At 42.5% G+C, this 22222-nt stretch overlaps 1 protein-coding gene across 1 annotated transcript in view; it reads right to left on the reverse strand.

Annotated features, from left to right (window-relative positions):
* Positions 1-807: 807 nt before the first annotated feature.
* LOC124743995 overlaps positions 808-22222 on the reverse strand; it is a 30841-nt gene continuing 9426 nt past the window's right edge. Inside the window, exon 2 of the mRNA XM_047248893.1 lies at positions 808-1419. Within this exon, the coding sequence (XP_047104849.1) occupies positions 808-1419 (612 nt within the window). The remainder of the gene's footprint in view (positions 1420-22222) is intronic.

The raw sequence follows: 22222 nt of genomic DNA on the forward strand, positions 1-22222 counted from the left end.
AGTACATGATGAGACGCCCAAGAATGTCAAAGCGTGAAATGAGACAATCGCAAGCCCGTCTAACGCGATGAGAGATGCGTAGGCTTGGAGAAATTACGATTTATGAGTACTAGCACATAACAAAACACAAAGCGCAAACGAGTGAATAAATACTTGTTCGATATGTTATAAGAACAGAGATAACTAACATGGAGCATGTGACAAGAAGTTTAGGTCTGTCACATGGATCAGTCTAGCAAAAGTACAGAGTCGTGCAAGCGTTTCGATCAAGCTAGAAATGGTTATCTTGGGGGTAAAGCTACACAGCTTTCCGCATAGATGAGAGGATGAAATGACATATTTCTTGCACTCGAGAAACGTGAATCCTCGAGAAGATATGGACTGGTACTCGATTCTTCATGTCAAAGGATCTGCACGTGAAAGGCCTATGTATGTCCAAATTATGTTCCACGTACTTCATATTACCAGACCTTTCACTTTCTAATTACTTTATTTTCCGAAATATGAAGAAAGATTTAGATTCATGGAATAAGCGATAATATGTAATAATAAACCAGGTGGAAAATGTGTTCGTTTGTGAAATGGCGAAAGTAAGCAGAAAATAAAGCGTGTAAGATTGTCAACTTGCAGGTTTTCATCACACTTTTACAATTTTCATCTCCCGACGAACGTGGGAACTTTTCAACTCCTCTCGTATTTCACCTAAAATTGACACAACGGAAATAAAGTGTAACGGGACCTAGCGAGGGTACACAGTTTGGCAGGAGTGCCGCGCACCACTGAGAACGGCAGCGGCTGAGGCGCGGTTCAGGCGCGCGGACTCTGGTGCGGGGGCTGAGAGGCGGCGGTGGGCGACGCGTGCGCCTGCGCGCCGGCCGGCGCCTGCTGCGGAGGCGGCGGCGGGCACATCATGGCGGCGGCGGCGGCCGCGGCGGCGGCGGCCTGCTGGGGCTGCGGCGTGGGCGGCGCCCAGGCGGGCGGGAAGCCGGCAGGGGTGGCGCACTCGTAGTACGCCGGCTGGAAGTGTGGCGCGCCCGCCTCGCTGTACTTGCCCATGTCCGCCTCGAACAGCACGTTGTTGATGGCGTGCTGCACGATGGCGCGCGTGCGGTGGTCGAGCGCGCGCAGCTTGTTGGCCACGTGCTCGCCGTAGACGGCGCAATCGTCCCGCGCCAATGCACCCGCCGTCACCGCCGCCTTGAGCAGGCCGCACGCGTCCGCCAGCCGCGTCTCCTCCGACCAGCCGCGCTTGCGCTTCAGCGCAGGCTTCTTGTCGCCGTCCGCCGAGAACCGCTCCAGCACAGCGCTGTCTCCCGCCACCGGGCTATCCTCGCTGTACTCCATCTTCAGAACGTCCGTCGGGATGTCCGGTTCCTCGTCCGTAATGAAGTCCTCTCCCTCGTAGTCACCGTCGTCATCCTGGCAGAAGAATAATATCGAAGAATAACACCAAACAGCAGCACTATTTATTCACTACCTGATACGGCCAGCTATTACAATTATTAAATAAAAAAGTTGCATAACATTTCATTAAATACTGTACAAAGCAAAAAAATAACAAGAAAGCCCACAATGAGCAGAACAGACGTTAAATAGCAAACGACCACAGTCACTTTTTCATGACAGACTAAACGTCACTGTTGATGTAGAAATTTCAGAATCGTAAAGGCAAAATACACTTAAGTGACATGTTCGCATGTTATTCAGTCTGTATATAGAGCAAAAAATAAAAGATACCACAGATAAATTTGGAAAAGGGAATAAACGTTCTCGGAGAAGAAATAAAAAATTAAGATTTCCTGATGACATAGTAATTCTATCAGCGACGGTAAGAGTTCAGAAAATCTGTTGAACGCAATGGGCAGTGTTTTGAAAAGATGCCATAAAACGAACATTAAGAAAACTAAAACAGGGATAATCGTACGTAGACGAATTAAAACAGCCGATATTGGTGCAGTTTGATTAGTATATGAGCCTTTAAGGGTGCTATATTAGATCTGCTATTTGGCCATCAAAATAACTGACGTAGATGCGAAAATATCGATGTCAGTTGAAGTTGTTTTCTTTGAGAGCTAAAGGACGATCCTGAGAACTGTTCCAAACCTGTCACCCAGCGGCTGGTACGTACGGTTACCAGCGAAGAAGCAACGACTGTTTTGAGAATCACAACCGGTGTGCATGCTCTCCACGCCGTTATGACGTGCCCCTGTTTGCCATATACAGGCATAAATGACTTGGCGTACCGATGCAGAAACTTTTTGCACCAGCGTGGTGAGAATATTAATTATGTTGGGTATTACTTCCACACAACGGGGTACTATTCTATCTGACTGTGGATAACATTTTGTCACAAGAGTTAATTACTTCTTGAATCACATTCTTAAAATACTTGGTAAACGAACCCATATGAGACCCTGGTTTACAGAGAGATTTCTATGTGCACTAATATGTCGTATCTACTAGTACGAAAGAAAAGAAACTACGTTAATGCTCCACCGGCGACAAGGTGCAACACTACGACATTTGGACAAATAGCAGTCCTCTAATCGTCTGAAATGATATAGCGTGATAATCAAAACCAAACTCGCGATAGTCAAACGTGGACTTCAACCCCGTTTCTCCCGAAGACGTTTCCAGTGACTTACCCGCTACGCCATCTGAGCTTAAGTGAGTGCTAAGTCTAGAGGAAGAGCTATGAATACAGTATTCATCCCCCTTACTAGAAGTTTCGGAGTTCATTCTAGACCCCACAGCAATCCTTTGCGAATAGATACACTTTTATTGTTATGAGGCTAGTTACTCTCGTGTAAGAAGAGAACATGTTCGTGTTGTTTTCAATAATTAAAGTCTTGTAGGAACATACTAGACACAGGGTCTCTATTTCAATCTAAACAGCCAATATCGTTGTTTAATTGTTCAAGCTGCCTCTCTTTTCGTCTCGGAGCTGAGCAGATGCAATTTCCACACCTTCCATCTGGGAGATTGGAGGAGAGCTTACTGCGGATCTGTACGGGATTTGGCGAGCGGAGAGGACTCATTAGTTTATTAGAATGGTAACGGATACAGTAGTAGAGGAAATAATATAAAGGCAGGGTTCACGGAAGTAACAGTACAATGTCTGAACCATAAATGTATCGAATTTACTATGGAAGTAGTAGAGGCATATAAGACATAAACAGTCATAAAGGAATTACATAGTTTCTTTCATAACATGAATAACAAAAAAACAGGCGTTTGCATTTCCTGGATGGAAACGGGTATAAGTGCACTCTCCTGTTGTGTTACTGCATTGTTAGTATGTTGTCCAATATTCGCTCTACCTCTTCGGCGTTGATTTTGTTAGGCCTTGCAGTAAAATTGTCGCCCCTCTGCTCCTGTCGCTCTTTCAGCTCATATACGGTCTCAAATTGCCTTCCATTCCGATAAACAGGCTTGCAAGTATTCACCAAAGATTTTCCATGGTATTCAAATCCGGGCTAAGTGCAGACGAGGGAAAGACATGAAATCTTTATCGTCAAACCACTTATTGTTTGTAGAAGAAACACACACAGATTCATTGTTTTGTTGAAATATTATGCTTTCGTTCCCTAGGTTCTTACACGTTCTAATCAATTCTGCCTCTAACATCTCTGTATGCAAGATGGAGTTCATTGTTGTGTTCAGCCAAGCAATGTGACTTCACCACTCAAGTCTGTTCAAATAATAACACTTCCACCATAAAAAATTCTGCTCATTGTTACCTGCTGCTCTGTTCTCTGATCATGTTAATAATATTGAAATCCATCCTGTCCATCTAAATCAAACTTCTTCTCCTCGTAATGAAGATCACTTTATCCCATTCCGAAGATCATGACAGATGTTTTTCACCAAATTCCAATCTCGCCTGTTTATGTTTAGATGTTAGAGCGTGTTTCTGCAGTTATTTCTTGAATGCAAGATGTTTGTCATGAGGAAAAATTTGTCTTACACGTCTGGCAGTTACTGGCAACTGTAAATCAGCAACAAGTTGAGAAGAGTAACAGTTTGTGGCCCTTTCTATGTCTCAGATAATTTTCTACTTTGCCCATAGTTTCCGTTCTATCCATATCGTGCCCCCACCCTAACGAGATTATCAATCACTGTACTTTGAACAAAAATGGTTCAAATGGCTCTGAGTACTATGGGACTTAACTGCTGAGGTCATCAGTCCCCTAGAACTTAGAACTACTTAAACCTAACTAACCTAAGGACGTGACACACATCCATGCCCGAGGCAGGATTCGAACCTGCGACCGTAGCGGTCGCGCGGTTCCAGACTGTAGCGCCTAGAACCGCTCGGTCATAAATTATTTAGAATTTTTTGTTCCGTAACCTCTCATCAATCAATCCCTAGAGTTTGTACACGGTAGAAAAAATCAACCTGTATTTAACGAAAGGCATTCTGTACCATAAGGCATTCTAGTCTAATGACAGTGTTGTCGTTCTTTTGTTTTTACATTTTTATTTCAACTATCACATTAGCGTTGCACAATGCCATTGCCTGCTTCGACCAGCCATTGGTCATCTTCAGGCTGAAGGCAGACGTTGCTAGTGGATACTACTGCGTTGTCACAACGGAAACTGCTTGAAGCATGTGTCTTTATACATGGATCAGGGTAACAAAAGTGACTCGCAGCTAAGCTGTTGCAGTTGCAACCAGAGTACGAGGCGAGTCACACCTTCTCTCCTGTACACAGTTATACTACTTCCCTATCTCAGCTGCCGTTACTAATCAGTTTGTCCGCCCCTGGTAGCTGAGTGGTCACCGCGACGGAATGTCGTACCTAACGGTCCGGGTTCGATTCCCGGCTGGGCCAGAGAATTTCTCCGCTCTGGGACTGGGTGTTGTGTTGTCCGTATCATCATCATTTCATCCTCATCGACACGTAAGTCGCCGAAGTGGCGTCAACTCGAAAGACTTACACCAGGCGAACTGTCTACCCGACGGGAGGCCCCAGCCACACGGCATAATCAATGTTTTTTCTCAGTGGTGTAGGTTTCTTGTACAAAACTTGTGAAACTGCTTACGAATGCGATAAGACTTTCATGGTTATACAAAGCAAACTCAGTGCTTCATGTTCTTGGGGTACGCATGAACGTCCTCACGGTGTAAATGCACAGCTGCTACTGAGACCATGTTGCGCTTGGGGCGAACCGACAACACCAACCGTTCTCATGTTCAGTTTGTTATTCTGATCCGTGCATGTTCTGAAGATGACTACTGACTAACCAAAAGCAGCAACAGCGTTGTGAAATGCTCATGTGACTGTGTAGAAACAAATATAAAAATAAATGATACTCGACTGATAAGGTTAGGGGACCTAATTCTGCCACCGCTCCTAATGTCGACCCCCCCCCCCCCCCCTTTCGAGAATTTCCGGTTTCCACAGTTGGTAACCAACGTTTAGCTGTGCGCGCACATACTTACCTCATTCTATTGCCTTGTTGAGAAAGTACGTTCTATGCAACAGGTTTAATTTCCATGTGCGAGCCGGCGAGAGTGGCTGAGCGGTTCTAGACGCTTCAGTCTGGAACCGCGCGATCGCTACGGTCGCAGGTTCGAAACCTGCCTCGGGCATGGATATGTGTGATGTCCTTAGCTTAGTTAGGTTTAAGTATTTCTAAGTTCTAGGGGACTGATGACCTCCGCTGTTAAGTCCCATAGTGCTCAGAGCCATTTGAACCATTATTGACAATATGGCAACACACCGAAGATTCTGTAATGTTAAGGATGGGTGGCTCTCTACGATGCCAAAATGCCTAATCATGTGGTTTCCGTCCTGATTAACCCTGCAAACGTCCGAAAACGAGATTCGAACCGACCAATGACGATCATCAAATTATGAAACCCTTCATGATGACGGAGCTAGAATCAGCCATCATATCATCCAATAGAACAGCCCGCGGATCGAATAATAACTGCTACTTCATGATTAATGTCTTGCTATCAAAGGAGAATGATTCTTCGTCATCGTGAAAAGCCTGGAACCTCTCAGTGTTCCAAATTGAGAGCCTTACTGGTCTCTCTCCTTCGTTAGTTTTACAGAGTTGTAAGGCACTGTGATAAAGGTTTGGTTCTGCGTTCTGAGTCAAATAGAGAAAGAGGGTTTTATTCAGTGGTAGCTTCAATAAAAGTAACGAACCACCAATACCGGGATCATTGAACATAACCGGTATTGTAGGTTTATCGACCGTGGTGGAACACGTGCTGTGAGAGAACAACGACATAACAAAAGTTGCTTACAGACAGGCACGGAGTGAGATGCAGGCTCTCGCCGTGGAGAAGGGCTACCACGTCTGTTTGTTCAAGGAAGCCATAGAAATTCACGAACATGGCAATGGTTTTAGCAACGAAGATGAAACAACGGGTTCTGTATTCCCGCGCGGCAGCAAACAGCTGTTGCAGGTAACAAGGGGAGAAACTCAGCGATAACAACTAGTTAAAGCCGTCAAGACGTTGGCGCGACAGGTATATGGGGTGTCCCTGGAGGAACGGACAGGGACGACCATTAGGAACAAAAGTGTTTGATGAATACGGGCTGTAAAATACATGTCTTAAGAGCTTTGAGCTTTCAGTAGAGATAACATACTGCCACCTCTCAAAATATGGAAGAAAAGAGCTTGCAGTAGAAGCGATTTGTTTCACAGTATCGAAGATGAAAAAGTGTTCATAGATCTTCAAGTACGCATTTTAGAGCGCATGTTTACTAGAATTTTTGCTTCAAATGATCGTTACTGTCATATCCCTAAATACTGACCATTTCTCCTGGAACACCCTTTGTACAATCTCCCACCGCGCGTTCGAATCAGCCCTCCACCAGAAATGGAGGGTGAATCTTTAACAATATACCAGCCACTGAGCTGGCAAAACGTCAGAAGGATCATTAAGCAAATGTTGCCCCAAGATCTTGAGACAGAATTCAACAGACAGTCTGTCAAGAAACGGCTACGAAATCTTAAACAATTTTGTAAAATTAACTGCATGGATCTTTTTTAAAATTTAGGATAGCTGCGGAATCCAATGTGTGAACTTTTCATAACTTATAATAGCACATTTATTTGACTTTATAATTATTATTGTATTTACTATCATTAATGTGTCATATACCGTCGCCTAAAGGTTAAATCATAACCTCAGTAGTACATAAAGGCTGTATATTGTAACCTGTCTAATTCGATAAACTTTCTACGACATTTTTCAAAGTATAGAACCTCAACGTCTAGTGCGAGTTCTTACAGGATCCTGTTGCAAGCTTTGCAAACGAAATAATGCTTTGTTTTATAATTAAATTAAAAACGTGAGTAAATAACGGTCCTTGCGAACTAATAACTTCGTTTTTCCCAGGATAACTGTAATAAATGCCTTTTGTCTACCTGCTCCTTTGTCAGGAATCTCTAAGTAGAGCAGGGAGACGTTGCAGAGCATGCATTGCTGTCCGTCGTGGTCACACATCCTATTAAGAAACACATCCATCCATTTACAATGTCCCGAGGAAGCATTATGAATCACGGTGACTGCAATGCAATTATTGTCCTTGAATAAAAGTGTCACTTCTGCCCGTCACATTGCATACTTCTTTTAATTACCTTCTGTATTGTACAGTAGGTGTGCTTTCTATACATGTGTGTTCCTCGTTACATCGAGCTATGTTACTTGGCAGTGCCACATCATCCGATAATTACTTTCGCCCTTCAGTTTTGCACAAGGGTGTAGAATAGTTTGCTTGTTTTTAAAGCGGTCCACGGCTGTAGTGTGTGGATTGAAGGACTCAGTCTTGTAACTTTTCCATTGCTGCGAGGCAAATAACAGACAAACAGGATATTTGGGAAGTACAGCAGCTTTTGAAACGCCTCCTACAAGTACATAATGGGAAATAATGCGGTTATGTCAAAAGTTATGTCCTTTGGATTTAACAAAGTGTGATATTGGTTAAAAACAAAATCTGTAGAACAGATGAGATGGATATGAAATCAGGAGCTCTTCAGGAAAACTGCAACAGGTAACATTGTGTCTGAACAGAGATAAATGCAATAGGAGATGTCGTCCACTGGAAGAGAACATTTTGAGATGTTTCTCGATGTACTAGGGAGATTAACTGTAAGATCAGTCAGTAAAAGGATTAACATACTTCCTCACTAGTCCCCGAACCTGTCTAACACATTTACTTCTGGTTGGCAAGTGTTAACAACTGACTATGATTATTAGAGTGCTAGAAATAAACTCCCGAATAAGTAATATTTCAATGTGCTATGTGTGCGTAACTTGTCTCACACTTGCGCTGAAGGGCTCAGGGCTCTACAACACACACACACACACACACACACACACACACACACACACACACACACAACCTCAAGGACAGAATCTTAGCTTCAACTTTGCCACTGGCTCCTCTCCTTCCCTTCGAAACCACACAGAAGCTCACCGACAGTGCTAGCACCGCCAAGAGGCAGGATGGAAGGGAGTTTCTGAATTCCCGACGACCTCAGTGTTGTTACAGAGGGTGAACCCTTTACTGTCTGGTATGTGGTGCGTTGATCATATGTGACCATCTGAAACTGTGTAATAAGTTGATGCTTTGAATCGGTTCATGTGGTGTGATTTGACAGTTAACTTAGTGACGGATCTGGGTTCGAAAACCGCTCTAGTACACATTCTCAGATTATCTGGGCGACATTTTATTAATAAGTTCCGTTGCTGTGATCTAAAGTGGTATAACATATGAGTGTCGTGTCTTGAGGCAGATGACCGTGTTGGATGACTGCAGTATGTATATCTGGAGGAGGAGGTGATTAGCGATTAACGTCCCATCGACAACGAGGTCATTAGAGATGGAGCACAAGCTCGGATTAGAAAAGGATGGGGAAGGAAATCCGCTGTGCCCTTTCAAAGGAACCATTCTTGCATTTGCCTGCAGCGATTTAGGGAAACCACGAAAAACCTAAATCAGGATGGCTGGACGAGGGTTTGAACCGCGAATCCAGTGTGTTCACTGCGCCACCTCTCTTGTGTGCGTATAGCTGGATCAAGCGATAAGTATGAATAGCGTTGGGGGTGCACTACGTCATGTTTTTTGGAGAAAAGAGGGCCTACTTATTTTTATATTAAAGTCGAAAGAAAAATGGAATACTGGGTATAATTATTTACAGTCTGCATTTCCTCTCTGGAGAAGGAATACCAAATAAGTCACTAAGACACACAATACACCTAGACTGGCACGAAAATGTCGGATGTCATTAGTCGTTGTCAAAATATAGTGAAATCCGGTAGCGGAGGATAGCCCACTCCTTTAAATTTGTGCCAATGGAGCCGCCGAGTTCATCCCCCTCCGACGGGTGGCTCATCAGTGTCACATGTCATCAGCTATACAAGACACTGGGTGGAGGTTTGACTGTAGAACTGTATAGCATCACCTCTCCTCCCGTTGCTGACATAATTACGGTGATAATTTACTTACAACGCGGGGATTCTATCTTGTTACCTCCATATTCAGCTTCCCTACAAAACAAAAAAAGAAACACAGAAATACAGCGTCCGGGTGCAACCTCGGCTACGGAGGCGGCGTGGTAACAAAGTTGCTGTTGCTGTACCTAACTTGGTTTGACGTTCGTCATAATTTCATAAACTGCCCATATTCACCTCAAAATACATTTAGTGCCCCGTTTTACGCAGATCGGAGTTAACGCGATTCGTTTGTTTGAGTGCTGCGCACCTCTATTCACCGCTCCGCCTACACAGTTTCGTGCGGAATCGTTTTATCCACAGAGATGGCTTGATTGATATATCATCTAAACAAAACAGAACTGATTCATTTGCATCAACAAGAAAAGGAAATCATTAACTTTGGAATTTGATCTTAATATTATCAAAGTACTCGATACAAAAATTAAAATTTGGCAAAGAAGTTTGATTTACCGGTATCAATAGTCAGAACAATTATAAAAGATAAAGGAAAAATACTGGAAGCTGTGAAAAATGCTTAGTCTTTGAATTCAAGAGTCATTGGTAAACGTCAAGGTATTATCGCTCAGGTGAAAACAACGTTAAAATTATGGTGTGATAATCAAGTAAGAATGAAAAATTGTTCTGTTGATCAGAAGACGGTTTGCTCTCAAGCTAAGCTGATTTTTGAGAGACTGAAAGAAGAAGCTGGGGAGGCGGCTAAAGATGAACGCTTAAAGCTAGTAACGGTTGGTGTAGCCGATTCAAAAGTCATTGTAATTGGCGAATGCAGCTATGATTGTAGATTCAAATCTCTCTTAGTATATCGCTTAGAAAATCCAAGAGCATTAAAAAATAAATCGAAAGCTAGGTTTCCTGTAATCTGGAAGTCGAATGCTAAAGCTTAGGTGACAGCTTCCATTTTTGAGGACTGGTTTGGTCATCACTTCATACCTTAAGTCGAACGTTACTGACAGTTAAAACAAATCCCACTTAACGTGATATTAAACGACATCGCACTAGGACATCCTCCTGTTGCTCTAATTAATTTCGACTCACATGTGACAGTTGTATTTTTGCCACCGAATATGTGTATGCTTCAATCGACTGACCAGGGAGTCATTCTTGTCAGACAAATTTAGAGGTGGGTGGCGATCACTTTCAAGAACTGTTGAATTCACACAATCAGTAGCTAACCATTGATGAGTTTACTGAAATGCGCGAGCGAGAGCAAAACACTGAATAACCTGTTTACAGCTCAATCAGAAGATGAAATGATAGTTGCAGACTTGACGTAAGGCCTCAGTTCAGTTGAAAAAGGGTTTTGATGCGGCCCGCCACGAATTCATCTGCTGTGCCAATCTCTTCATCTCAGAGCAGCACTTGCAACTTAAGTTCTCAATCACTTGATGGATATATTCCAGTCTGTCTTCCTCTATAGATTTTACTCTCTACAGCTCCCTCTAGTGGCATGAAAGTTATTCCCTGATGACCAAACAGATGTCATATTATCCTGCCCCTTCTTCTTGTCAGTGTTTTCCACATATTCTTTTCCTCCCCGATTCTGCGTCGAACCACCTCATTCCTCACCTTATCGGTCCAAATTTTCAATACTCGTCTGCAGCGCCACATCTCTAATGATTCGATTCTTTCTGTTCCGGTTTTCCCACAGACCATGTTGCTGTACTATAAAACGCTGAGCTCCAACCGTACATTCTCAGAAATTTCTGCCTCAAATTAAGGCCTATGTTTGATACCTAGAGTGGTAACATTAAGAGTGCAAGGGGAATTCCATTCTTAAATGCAGAGGAGATAGCGGATGAGAGAGAAGATTTGTCTGATGTGATAGAAGAAGGAACAGGAGTCGATTTAGAGGGGTTAGGAAATCCAGTATTAGAATCAGAATTTAAGAGAGGTTTCGAGGACTTAAGATCAATTACAGCAGAAGGGATGGATAACATTCCACCAGAGTTTCTAAAATCAGCAAGACAACTATTCACGTTGGTGTGTAGAATGTTTGCGTCTGGCGACATACCATCTGACTTTCGGAAAAATATCATCCACACTGTTCCGAAGACTTTAAGAGCTGAGAAGTGCGAGAATTATCGCACAATAATCGCTTAACATCTCATGCATCCAAGTTGCTGACAAGAATAATACACAGAAGAATGGAAAAGAAAATTGGGGATGTGTTAGATGACGATCAGTTTGTCTTTAGGAAAGATAAAGTCATCGGAGAGTCAATTCTGACGTTGCGGTTGATAATGGTAGCAAGACTAAAGGAAAATCAAGACACGTTCATAGGATTTGTGGACCTGAAAAAAAGCGTTCAACATTGTAAAGCGGTGCAAGACGTTCGGAATTCAGAGAAAAATAGGGGTAAGCTATAGGGAGAGACGGGTAATATACAATATGTACAAGAGCCAAGAGCGAATAATAACAGTGAACGACCACGAACGAAGAGCTCGGATTAGAAAGGATGTAAGACAGCGATGTAGTCTTTCGCCCCTACTGTTCAATCTATACAGCCAAGAAGCAATGTGGAAATAAAAGAAAGGTTCAGGAGTGGAATCAAAATCCAAGGTGAAATAATATCAATGATACGATTCGCTGATGACATTGCTAACGCGAGTGAATGTGAAGTATTACAAGATCTGCTAAATGGAATGAGCAGCCTAATGAGTACAGAATATGGAGAGTAAATCGAAGAAAGACGAAAGTGATGAGAAGTAGCAGAAGTGAGAACAGCGAGAAACTTAACATCAGGATTGATGGTCACGAAGTAGATGAAGATACGGAATTTTACAACCTAGGCAACAAAATTACCAATGACGGACGGAGCAAGGAGGACACCAAAAGCAGACTAGCAATGGAGCAAACGGCATTCCTGGCCAAGAGAAGTCTACCAGTATCAAACATAGGCCTTAATTTGAGAAAGAAATTTCTGAGTATATACGTTTGAAGCTCAACATTGCATGACAGTGAAACATGGACTGTGGAAAAACCGGAACAGAAGAGAATCGAAGCATTTGAGATGTGGTGCTGCAGACGAATGTTGAAAATTAGGTGGACTGACAAGGTAAGGAATGAGGAGGTTCTGTGCAGAATCTGAGAGGAAATGGATATGTGGAAAACGCTGACAAGGAGAAGGAACAGGATGATAGGACATGTATTAAGACATTGGGGAATGACTACCATGGTCCTAGAGGGAGCTGTAGAGGGCAAGAACTGTAGAGGAAGACAGAAATTGGAATGTATCCAGTAAATAATCGAGGACATAGGTTGAAAGTGCTACTCTGAGATTGAGAGGTAGGCACAGGAGAGGAATAATTCGTGGCGGGCAGCATCAGACCAATCAGAAGACTGATGACGCAAAAAAAAAAAAAAAACACACACATAGGCCTTAATTTGAAGAAGACTTCTCTTGGCCAGGAATGCCCATTTTGCCAGTGCTAGTCTGCTTTTGATGTCCTTGTTCCATCCGTCATTGGTTACATTGCTGCCTACGTAGTAGCATTCCTTAACTTTATTTCGTGAGCATCAAACCTGATGTTAAGTTTCTCGCTGGCCTCATTCCCGATATTTCTCATTACTTTCACCTTTGATTTACTTTCAATCCTTATTCTGTACTCGTTAGACCCTTCATACTCTTCAGCAGATCATGTAATTCTTCTTCACTTTCACTGATGATAGCAATGTCTTCAGCGAATTGTGTGATTGTAATTTCACCTTGAATTTTAATTCCACTCCTGAATCATTCTTTTTTTTTTCATCATTACTTCTTCGTTGTATAGATTGAACAGTAGGGGCGAAAGACTACATCCCTGTGTTAGTGTGTTACATCATTTTTAATCCGAGCACTTCGTTCTTGGTCTTCCACTCTTATTATTCCCTATTGGCTCTTGTTCATGTTGTATATTACCCATCTCTCTCTCTCTCTCTGTAGCTCACCCTTATTTCCCTCAGAATTTCGAACATCTTGTATCATTTGACAATGTCAAATGCTTTTTCCGGGTCATCAAATCTTATGGACGTGTCTTGATTTTTCTTTAGTCTCGCTTCCATTATGAACCGAAGCGTCAATTATCTCTCTGGTGCCTTTACCTTACAAATTTTAGAGAAAATAGACTCCAATAAATGCTCATTAGTGCTAGAAAACGGGGAATAAAAACTTGATTAGCATGCTACGAGGAAATTTTGCGTGAGAAGAAAAAATTTGGCTCGTCAGGCGACATTGTTTTTATGAAGCTTTCTACGTCACAACGTATTCGGTGTACATTGTTACAATATTGTACCGTAATATAATTTGTTGTATTGTTGAATATTTTATTGTACGTTTTTCTTATAAATTACCTTGTTTTCTTTAATCTCTGGTCCCAAATGAACACAATTTGTATGTATTAATACGCAAAATTGGACACCGACTTCAGCGAATTCGACCTACACGGTTATCGCTCTGTTCCACCTATCGCGGAAGTCGTGTTACTGTACGAGGTATAGCTTAGCACTTCACGTTAAAAGTATTGTTCATTGAAGTAACGACGAATAGACAGAAAAGTAGGTGCTTTCTCGATAGTCAAATTTAAACGAGACTGTGAACTCTGATCAGTTGGTGTAAACTATTTTTGACAATGTCTTACGAACTAAACAACCAATATAAAGAGAAACATACGCGGCTGTTATGCACCGCCGTAGCAAATGAGAAGCCTGCAGAAGAAGTGGAAGAAAATAGACTCTGTGCCAATGGAGGATGGTACACAAGTAAATTTGTGAATAACGACCACTGACGAACGCGAAAGACGTATATCAACCATATACAGGTGCGCCTTGCAGAAACAAGCATTTATTTTATTTTACTAGATATTTACAGTTTCTAGTAATACTTCATTGCCTTGTGACGATTGCACTAAAAGCGAAATGCGATTAAGAAATAAAACACTCACATACGCCTTTAATAACTCCTTCTGACGTTCCCTGTACAGAACTAAAGTTGGAAGAGATGAGTACTTGCGACGAGAAGCACAAGTAGATACCCCTTAAAGCTCCATTGGACGGGCAACGTAGGAGAAATGGCCGTGAACTTCAATTCTATCTCTCCAACTAGGGCGTACATCTCAACCCGTATCTTTAATTCCTGTGCCACATTGTCCGTAAGATCTCTCGTGCTTATGGACGAACGTTGATTGGAATGCCCCACGTTTCGTCAGCGCTCTGTTAAGAGTCTCGTTCAGTATCCTTTGCACACAGTTTAGGGTAACGAACGTTGTTGAGCTGCGGTCGTTAGTAGTTCCACGTAGCTTGCGCATACTAGCATAACATAATCAGATAAATGCAATAAAAACTGATGTTTTCACAAGGCAATACACTTGAGCAGGCAGAAATTTAAGAGACCTATTCGAACGTCAACCTGGCCCATGACCCCGAGAGTTAATCCTATAAGCAAACTGTCAATCGAAAAGAACAATTATTTTAATGCTGTTTCCTGTGCACACGAAAGAGAAACGATATTGATTTGGGACACTGACACTGATTTGCGGTTTTTAAACGTGAATACTTAAATAGTTTTATGAATTCCATCAAGTGATTTCAAGTCCATGGCCAAAATAAGCCATCTCACTGTTACTCCGAAATCACTGTGCGCTGGTTTACTTTACATATATCCTGCTACTTACTTCTGAAATTACGAGAATCTTTCTTTTCCCCAGATTTACAACTACATTTTATGTTACAGATATGATTTTTGTAGCCTTTGTTTTGTTTTCATAGCCCACTCATAGCGCTTTAGAATGGTTCTAAGACTTTCGATTGGTACTGTAATTATTCTGCATACCGTTATTCCAAACTGCTTCATTTACAATTGCTGTTTCAATTCTGTGGAATTCTAAGTTTTGGTCTGGGATCAAAACAGCCAAACACGGAGTTCAAATGGTTCAAATGGCTCTGAGCACTATGGGACTTAACATCCGAGGTCATCAGTCCCCTAGAACTCAGAACTACTTAAACCTAACTAACCTAAGAACATCACACACATCCATGCCCGAGGCAGGATTCGAACCTGCGACCGTAGCAAGCGCAGTTTCAGATTGAAGCGCCTGGAACCGCTCGGCCACCCCGGCCCCCGGCCGGCCAAACACGGAGTCTCGTGAACGACTATGTAAAATGGCAAAAAAAGCCACAAAAACTAAACGGCAGCAAGCTCATCGTGTGATAAACTGAATGAAAATAGTGGCAACACCAAAAATTAATTTATGTAGAGTAATGAAATTTCGCGAATACATTTGCCAATACATTTGTCAAGGTTTAAGTGATTAACGTTGCAAGATCACAAGTTAATGTAAGCGTGAGATAAGCATTTGCAAATGTGAAATGCTGGTACATTAGTAACCTGTGTAACCGCCAGAATGTTGAATGCAAGCATGCAAATGTGCTTGCATTGTGTTAAGTTGCATAGGTGTCAGATTTCAGTTTGGGGGCGGAGTTCCATCCCTGTTGCATGTGGTTAGTCAATACAGGGGCGACTAATGCAGGCTGTGGATGAGCTGGAGTTGTTATCCGGTGATATCCCATGTGCTCAATTGGAGACAGACCTTGTGATCGAGCAGGCAATGGCCACATGTCGATGCTCTGTAGAGCACGTTGGGTTACAACAGCGTTATGTGGGCGAGCGTTATCTTGTTGGAAAAGAAACTTGGAATGCTGTTCATGAATTGCGGCTCAACATGCCAAATCACCAGACTGACGTACAAATTTGCGATAAGGGTGCGTGGGATAACCACGACAGTGCTCCTGCTGCCATTGCACTCCAGATCACAACCCCATGTGCAGGTTCAGTGTGTGTCGCATACAGAGAGGTTGGTTGCAGACCTTCAACTGGCATCCTCCTTACCAACACATGGCCATCACTGGCACCAAGGCAGAACCAGCAGACCTCCACCCCGCCCTCCAATTAGCTCTCGCTTGACACCACTGAAGTCACAAATGGCGGTGGTAATCGATTTGTAACAGTTCGTCGCGACACTGTGGTCCCAACTGCTGCTCAGATTGCTGCTGCGGATGCAGTACGATGTGCCAGAGCCATACACCAAACACGATGTCTTCCCTCTCGATAGTGCCACACGGCCGTCCGGAGCCCGGACGTTTTGAGACCGTACATTCTCGCGACTACCGCTGCCAGCAGTCATGTACAGCGGCTTCATTTCTGCCAAGGCATTCTGCAACATCGCAGAAGGAACATCTAGCTTCTCGTAGCCTTATTACACGACCTCGTTCAAACGCAGTGAGGTGTTGATAATGACGTCTTTGTCGCCTTAAAGGCATTCTTGACTCACCATGTCCAACCTAAAATCTCAATGGTAACTAACACTTAACAACAGTTACAAAAGGTATTTAAAGCAAACCTGATTTGCATCCTCATTGTGGCTCTATTAGGGCTACTCTTATCCGACTGGCGCGAAATTTGAATAGACATCTTTCAGATGTAGAAACACGCCTACCAATTTTCGTTTATGTCACACAACTCCTCCTCGGTGTTGTGATTATTTTTTTTTTTTTTTTTTCGTCAGTGCAGTTGAATCAAAGTAAATCTTGTTCAATCTATACTTTGGGGCTTCGGAACCGTAACACTGAACTTCTTTAATTCATATACCTGCGATTTTCAGAAATTTACCCCGTTTATTAATGTAAATTGTGGCGATTTCAGAATTACTCCAGCAATACAGGGTTCAAATGAACGCAGTACTAAAACTGCTCTTATGAGCGAAGCAGATGGGAGATTTCATGTGGGCCCGAAGAAGAAGGGAGATTTCATGTGGGCCTCAATGGCTACGATAGCTGTTAAGCTCCTACAGAAATTACAGAAACACTGCAAAGAGACAATTGTCATAGCTTTGAACCTTGCTAGGTATGGAGGATCTCAGTGGTAAAGACACTGCAGTCGTATTCGACAGGAGAGGGGTTCAAATCCCTGTCAGCGAATTGTAATTAAATTTACAGTGGTTTTTCTAAATAAACTGCAGTTGACTGCAGAAATAGTTAGTTTGAATATGCTGCGACCAGTTTCCTTCTCTTTCCTTACTTCATGTTCAACAATCCATGTTTACATAAATGAATGTCCTTAAAGGAAAGAAATTTGACGAACCGATTACCCTAGAAAGAAACGAGCGGAACTTTCATCATGGGAGTTAGCATAACAACTGGAAAATTCCAGAATAAGGGACATTCGTTTTGGATAAGAACTTTACAGCCTGAAAATAAATTTTACCAGAGAATGAAGCAGAATTTATACTTGCTGAGGACAGAGCTGTCTAGTTAAATTTATCAAAGACGAAGTAAACAGTCAGCAAGCTGGAATGAAAAGAAGTATTGCGTGATCTGATAAATATTAACAGACTGGGTGTTCTCATGAAGAGGACTTGCAATCAGACGAGTATTGCGAAGATATAGGTATAATGAATATTTGAATTCCTAGGTCGGATTACATAGACTGGGTAATTTACCTACACTGCGTCCTCGTAGTTCCAGTAGACGAAATAGTTCCGGAGATGGCCAATAAACTCCGTGGCAGACGCTACAAAGGAGGTAATGTTCATGACGGTTAGGTCTGTTGTTAAAATTTCGAGAGATCATTTGCCGGGTAGGAGCGTACAACGTTTTACTTTATCCAGATACATTTCAAGAACTACTCAGACGAGAAAATCAGAGAAATTTGAATTAGCATGGAGACTTAGAGGCAAGCTTATTTTCGCAACACCCATTCGCGAATGGAACAGGGAAAGGGTGAAATAGCAGTGGTACAACATCTGCCCTCCGCCTCACACCGAAAGGTGGATTGTAGAGCACACACATAGACGTGAATTTGGATGTAGATCACGTGTTCATAATCTACATTTCGCCAAGGATGACAATTGGGCAACAGGAAACGTGTTTAAATGAAAGCGTTTCACATCAAAGCAATCACTTTAGTTGGGATGATAGAAGGGGAGCAATTTGCTGTATATTGATTATCTAAGATATTTTGAATCCTTAGTGAACTACATAACAGGATGACGATTACCGAACTACATGAAATAAAATCGTCATAACTTCTGAAAGGTTTGCGTTAGGACGTTCAAAGTGCACGGTTGGCCGCGGAGCATGATGGGAATTAGTATGTGCATGGTTTCTTTTGGTTTAGCGACGAAGCCCACTTTCATTTGGATGCGTTCGTCAATAAGCAAAATTGAAACTTCCTGACAGATTAAAACTGTGTGCTGGACCGAGGCTCGAGCTTGGGAGGAGAGCTTCTGTGAAGTTTGGAGGGTAGGAGACGAGGTACTGGTAGAAGTAAAGCTGTGAGGACGGGGCGTGCGTTGTGCATGGGTAGCTCAGACGGATGCCGGCACGGTAGCTCAGCGTGTTCGGTCAGAGAGCTGGTTGGCCTCTGTAATAAAAAACTGAGTGGAAGGATCAACATACGGACTTGACCGGATGTCATGTGACGGCCGCAACGACCAAACACAACGATAAAAAAAAGAAGACGGTAGAGCACTTGCCCGCGAAAGGCAGAGGTCCGGAGTTCGAGTCTAGGCCCGGCACACTGTTTCAATCTGCCAGAAAGTTTCATATCAGCGCACACTTCGCTGCAGAGTCAAAATTTCATTCTGAATAAGCAAAATTGGTGCAGTTGGGCGACTGAGAATCCGCATTTTGCGATCTAGAAGTCTCTTAACCCTCAACAGGTGATTGTGTGGTGTGCAATGTCCTGTCAAGGAATAATCGGTGCGATATTCCTTGCTGGCACGGTGACTACCAAACGGTACGAGAAGGATTTGAAGATGATTTCATCTCCCTTATCCAAAGTAACGCTGATTTCGACAAGATGTGGTTCCTGCAAGACCGAGGTCGACTCCATCGAAGCAGGAGAGTGTTTGATGTCTTAGAGGAGCACTTTGGGAACTGCATTCTGGCTCTGCGGTCACGAGAGGCCATTGGCATGGGTCTCGATTGGCCAGCATATTCTCTCTCTGGATGTGAACACTTTCGACTCCTTTTTGTGGGGCTATATTAAAGACAAGGTGTACAGCAATAACGCCAAAACCATTGCTGAGCTGAAAACAGCCATTCATGAGGTCATCGACTGCATCGATGTTCCGACACTTCAGCGGGTCATGCAGAATTTCGCGATTCGTCTGCGTCACATCATTGCCAATGATGGCAGGCATATCGAATAGGTGATAACCTGAATCCGAGTATCTGTAGTGAGGCTTACATGTTGAATAAAGTGAGTGCACGCCGTAGTTTGTAACTAATTTACGTTTTTGTCATATAGTTCAATAATTGTCACCCTGTACCACATACTGTTCGTTTCATGTTTGCGTCTGCAGTCAGGAAACACAGATGTACAATCTAGCGCTTTCTAAAACATATATGCCTATAAAAGTAAAATTTCGATACGACATTCGCAGGCTGTTGCAGAAAATATGATTTGTAAATAATGAGAGTTTCCCAAAGGAAAGAAGGTTAGAGCGCAACTCTTCAAAATCATAAAATGATGCAGCACTAATTGCCGTTGGGTTGCCAAATGCTTTGGCAGAGACCTTGTTGAAAAAATCATAACGAAATGCTGAAGGAATGTAGGTTGTTGTCGTTACTGTGGTCTCCGATCAGAAAACTGGTTTTAGGCTCTCTCCGCCCTAATATATCCTCTTCATCTCCTCATAACTATTGCAGTCTACATTCATCTGAACCTGCTTGGAATTATAAAACCTTTCTCTCTCTCTAATCTACCAAGCCCCGCCACCACGCCTTGCACCAACCCCCCTCGTCACAAACTTACCTCCATCATCAAATTATTATTTTGTGCATCATAATGAATCCTACCTGCCTATTCCTCCTTTTAGTGAATTTGTACTGTCAATTTATTTTCTCCCTAAGTCTGCTCAGTACCTGTTTATTAATTATCATATTCACTCATCTGATCTCCAGCATTTTTCTGTAAGACCACGATTCAAAAGCTTCTATTCTTTTCTTATCACTTTCAGTAATATTTATCGTCCACCTTTCATTTCTATATAAGGCCATACTCCAGACAAATAATAGGTTGGAGCATAAGTTCATGGCGTTTTTATTTCGCTGTTGATATTCCGGTTGCTATGGATTTATTTGTTGACAGTCATTTCCATTTGTAGTTAGTTCACTGTTGCTATTTTGGTTCACATATTGCCATTTGGAGATAGTGGGGCTGTGGACGCTAGAAAATGGAGTGCCAAATGGAGAAATCAGAATATTTCCAACATATTCTTCTATTTGTCATCAATAGAGGGAGGCGGCCAGAAAAATTTGCGCCGTGTATGGAGATAATAACCCTGGACAGTGCAAGGCAATAAAATGGTTTTCTCGTTTTAAGGAGGCTCGTTTTGACATTAGTGGTCCCCCACGTTCATAAAGGCATGGGGACTTCATGAAGATCGTTTAAACGCATTAATCCAGAATGATCCATGTCAATGTACTAGAGAACTGGCTGATTTGATGAACTGTGATCATTCCACCATCGTGCGACATTTGCATGCAATGGGGAAGATTAAAAAATAGGGTGTACGGGTTGTTGTTGTTGTGGTCTTCAGTCCTGAGACTGGTTTGGTGCAGCTCTCCATGCTACTCTATCCTGTGCAAGCTTCTTCATCTCCAAGTACCTACTGCAACCTACATCCTTCTGAATCTGCTTTGTGTATTCATCTCTTGGTTTCCCTCTACGATTTTTACCCTCCACACTGCCCTCCAATGCTAAATTTGTGATCCCTTGATGCCTCAATACATGTCCTACCAACCGATCCCTTCTTCTAGTCAAGTTGTGCCACAAGCTTTTCTTCTCCCCAATTCTATTCAATACCTCCTCATTAGTTACGTGATCTACCCACCTTATCTTCAGCATTCTTCTGTAGCACCACATTTCGAAAGCTTCTATTCTCTTCTTGTCCAAACTAGTTATCGTCCATGTTTCACTTCCATACATGGCTACACTCCATACAAATACTTTCAGAAACGACTTCCTGACACTTAAATCTATACTCGATGTTAACAGATTTCTCTTCTTCAGAAACGATTTCCTTGCCATTGCCAGTCTACATTTTACATCCTCTCTACTTCGACCATCATCAGTTATTTTACTCCCTAAATAGCAAAACTCCTTCACTACTTTAAGTGTCTCATTTCCTAATCTAATTCCCTCAGCATCACCCGACTTAATTTGACTACATTCCATTATCCTCGTTTTGCTTTTGTTGATGTTCATCTTATATCCTCCTTTCAAGACACTGTCCATTCCGTTCAACTGCTCTTCCAAGTCCTTTGCTGTCTCTGACAGAATTACAATGTCATCGGCGAACCTCAAAGTTATTACTTCTTCTCCATGAATTCTAATACCTACTCCGAATTTTTCTTTTGTTTCCTTTACTGCTTGCTCAATATACAGATTGAATAACATCGGGGAGAGGCTACAACCCTGTCTCACTCCTTTCCCAACCACTGCTTCCCTTTCATGCCCCTCGACTCTTATAACTGCCATCTGGTTTCTGTACAAATTGTAAATAGCCTTTCGCTCCCTGTATTTTACCCCTGCCACCTTCAGAATTTGAAAGAGAGTATTCCAGTTAACATTGTCAAAAGCTTTCTCTAAGTCTACAAATGCTAGAAACGTAGGTTTGCCTTTCCTTAATCTTTCTTCTAGGATAAGTCGTAAGGTCAGTATTGCCTCACGTGTTCCAACATTTCTACGGAATCCAAACT

This window comes from Schistocerca piceifrons, chromosome 1 (assembly GCF_021461385.2).
Source record: "Schistocerca piceifrons isolate TAMUIC-IGC-003096 chromosome 1, iqSchPice1.1, whole genome shotgun sequence".
NCBI classification, from domain to species: domain Eukaryota; kingdom Metazoa; phylum Arthropoda; class Insecta; order Orthoptera; family Acrididae; genus Schistocerca; species Schistocerca piceifrons.